Source organism: Eulemur rufifrons, chromosome 9 (genome assembly GCF_041146395.1).
Source record: "Eulemur rufifrons isolate Redbay chromosome 9, OSU_ERuf_1, whole genome shotgun sequence".
NCBI lineage: Eukaryota > Metazoa > Chordata > Mammalia > Primates > Lemuridae > Eulemur > Eulemur rufifrons.
In genome coordinates, this window is record NC_090991.1 from 37811003 (window position 1) to 37813462 (window position 2460).

The following is a 2460-nucleotide window of genomic DNA, read 5'->3' on the forward strand; positions in this document are numbered from 1 at the left end:
AGATGAGCAGTTTTGGTGCCTTTGAATGCTAAGAAGTTTTATTGAGGAACATCAGGCAATTCCACATGGAAAATGGATTTGACAGAAAAACATTAGAAAGAAAAAAATCTAGAAGGGGAAATTTGAAGACTCCTGCATTTTGAATCAGAATTAGGAATTCTAAAGCAATTTGATGCAGAATCTGACTGCAAATGCTGATTCACTAATAATTAAATGTATCTAGGGAAGAGAGTAAATAATAATATAGAGACTGGGGTTTTCCAAATCAGGCCATGGTTGTGTTTGTAAGTCCACATGTTCTGGGAATAGATCCTCTCTTCCTGGACCAAGGAAGGGGCAAGAAGGTTCATGGATCCAGAGCAGGACACTCAGCAGCAAGAACTGCCACAGCAGCTGGGGTGGCAGCAGGTTGTTCTACAGCAGGTGGTCTGGCAGCAGGTGGGGCGGCAGCAGCTAGACACACAGCAGCTGGGGCGGCAGCAGGTGGTCTGGCAGCAGGTGGGGCGGCAGCAGCTGGAGATACAGCAAGAAGGCCTGTAGCAACTAGAAATGCAGCAGCTGGGGCGGCAGCAGGTGGGCTGGCAGCACACAGACTGACAGCACTGGGGCCTGCAGCAGCTGGAGATGCAGCAGCTGGGACGGCAGCACACAGACTGACAGCACTGGGGCCTGCAGCAGCTGGAGATGCAGCAGCTGGGACGGCAGCAGGTGGGGCGGTAGCAACTGGAGATGCAGCAGCTGGGGCGACAGCAGGTGGTCCTGCAACAGGTGGTCTGGCAGCAGCTGGGGCGGCAGCAGGTAGGCTGGCAGCACACAGACTGGCAGCACTGGGGCCTGCAGCAGCTGGGGCGGCAGCAGGTGGTCCTGCAGCAGGTGGTCTGGCAGCAGCTGGGTTGGCAGCAGGTCTCCTGGCCACAGCTCTGGTCAGAGCAGACAGAGCCACAAGAGTTAACCATAGTGTCAGAGGGTGGAGGTTCCAGGTGGGTTTCCAGGAAGGTAGGTTTGGAAGGTTTGGAAGTCTCCTTACCCCAGGTTGCCTTTTATACCCTGCTAAGGGCCTGCTGTCATTAGATGCAGCACTCTTTCCTTGTTATTGTTTTTCATAATAAATAGGCAATTATCAAATTAGGCAAGTTTGTTTTCCTGGTTAATTTTATCAACATGGATGGAAAGCAATTTTTTTTCCCTGATGTGTTAGAATTCCTCTGGTCAGCTCTTCCTGAATCACCTCTTGTGTCTCTCTTGCTTTCACTCCCTCAGAGAGAGCCACCACATGACATTCTGCCTCTAGGTGCTATGTGCTTCAGTCTCATACTGCTGGTACCTCATGTCAGCCCTTGGGTGATGATGCTTCTGATCGTCCCATAATTCTTTCTGGTGACTCAGGAGGATAAAGCTGTGTTTTATTCTGATGGCTCTTCCATTATGGGGTCAGATGGTTAAATCTATTCCTCAGTATTTTATTTCTTTGGATGCTATTGTAAATGGGATTGTTTTCTTTCCTGTTTTACCAAATAGTTCGTTATTTTTGCAACTTTACTGAATTTATTTATTACTTTTATGACTTTTAATTATAGTCTTTAAGGTGTTTGTTTCATATAACCAAGTTATCTCTAAATACAGACAATTTTACTTCTTCCTTTTTGGTTTGGATGCTTTTTATTTCTTTTTCTCGCCTTGTTGCTCTGGCTAGGACATCCAGTACAATGCTGAATAAAAGCAGTGAAAGTGGGCGAGCCTGTCTTCTTCCTGATTTGGGGGAAAAGGGTTTTAGCCTTTTTTTCTTCATTGAGTATAGCGTTAGCAGTAGATTTATTATATACTTTTTATTGTGCTGAGGGATGTTCCTTCTATACCTAATTTGTTGAGAGTTTTTATCAGGAAAGGATCTTGAATTTACTCAATTGCTTTTCTTGCTTCTATTGAAATGATCATATGGTTTTTATTCTTCATTCTTTTAATGTGGTTTATTACATTTATTAATCTGTGGATGTTTAATCATCCTTGCATCCCAGTAATAAATTTCACTGGATTGTGACATAGGATTCTTGTAATGTGTTGTTGAATTTGGCTTACTAATATTTTGTTAAGGATTTTTGCCTCTATGTTCATCATGCATATTGGCCTGCAATTTTCTTTTCTTGTAGTGTCCCTAATTAGTTTTGGTATAAGGGTAATGCTGGCATCACAAACAATGTTTAGAAATACTCTCTCCTCTTCTAAATTTTGAACGAGTTTGAGAAGAATTGGCATTAATGTTTCTTTGAATGCTTGATAGAACTCCCCCATGAAGTCCTGAGGTTTTTGTTTTGTCTGGAGATTTTTTATTGCTACTTCAATCCTTTTTTTTTTTTTTTCTTTTTTTTGAGACAGAGTCTCACTCTGTTGCCCGGGCTAGAGTGAGTGCCGTGGCATCAGCCTAGTTCACAGCAACCTCAAACTCCTGGGCTCAAGCGATCC

At 43.9% G+C, this 2460-nt stretch overlaps 1 protein-coding gene across 1 annotated transcript; it reads right to left on the reverse strand.

Moving 5' to 3' along the window:
* Positions 1–368: 368 nt before the first annotated feature.
* Positions 369–956, reverse strand: LOC138391568 (keratin-associated protein 4-3-like). Its single transcript, XM_069481400.1, has one exon. The coding sequence runs from the start codon at positions 954–956 to the stop codon at positions 369–371; it is 588 nt and encodes a 195-aa protein (XP_069337501.1).
* Between the last annotated feature and the right edge of the window lie 1504 nt (positions 957–2460).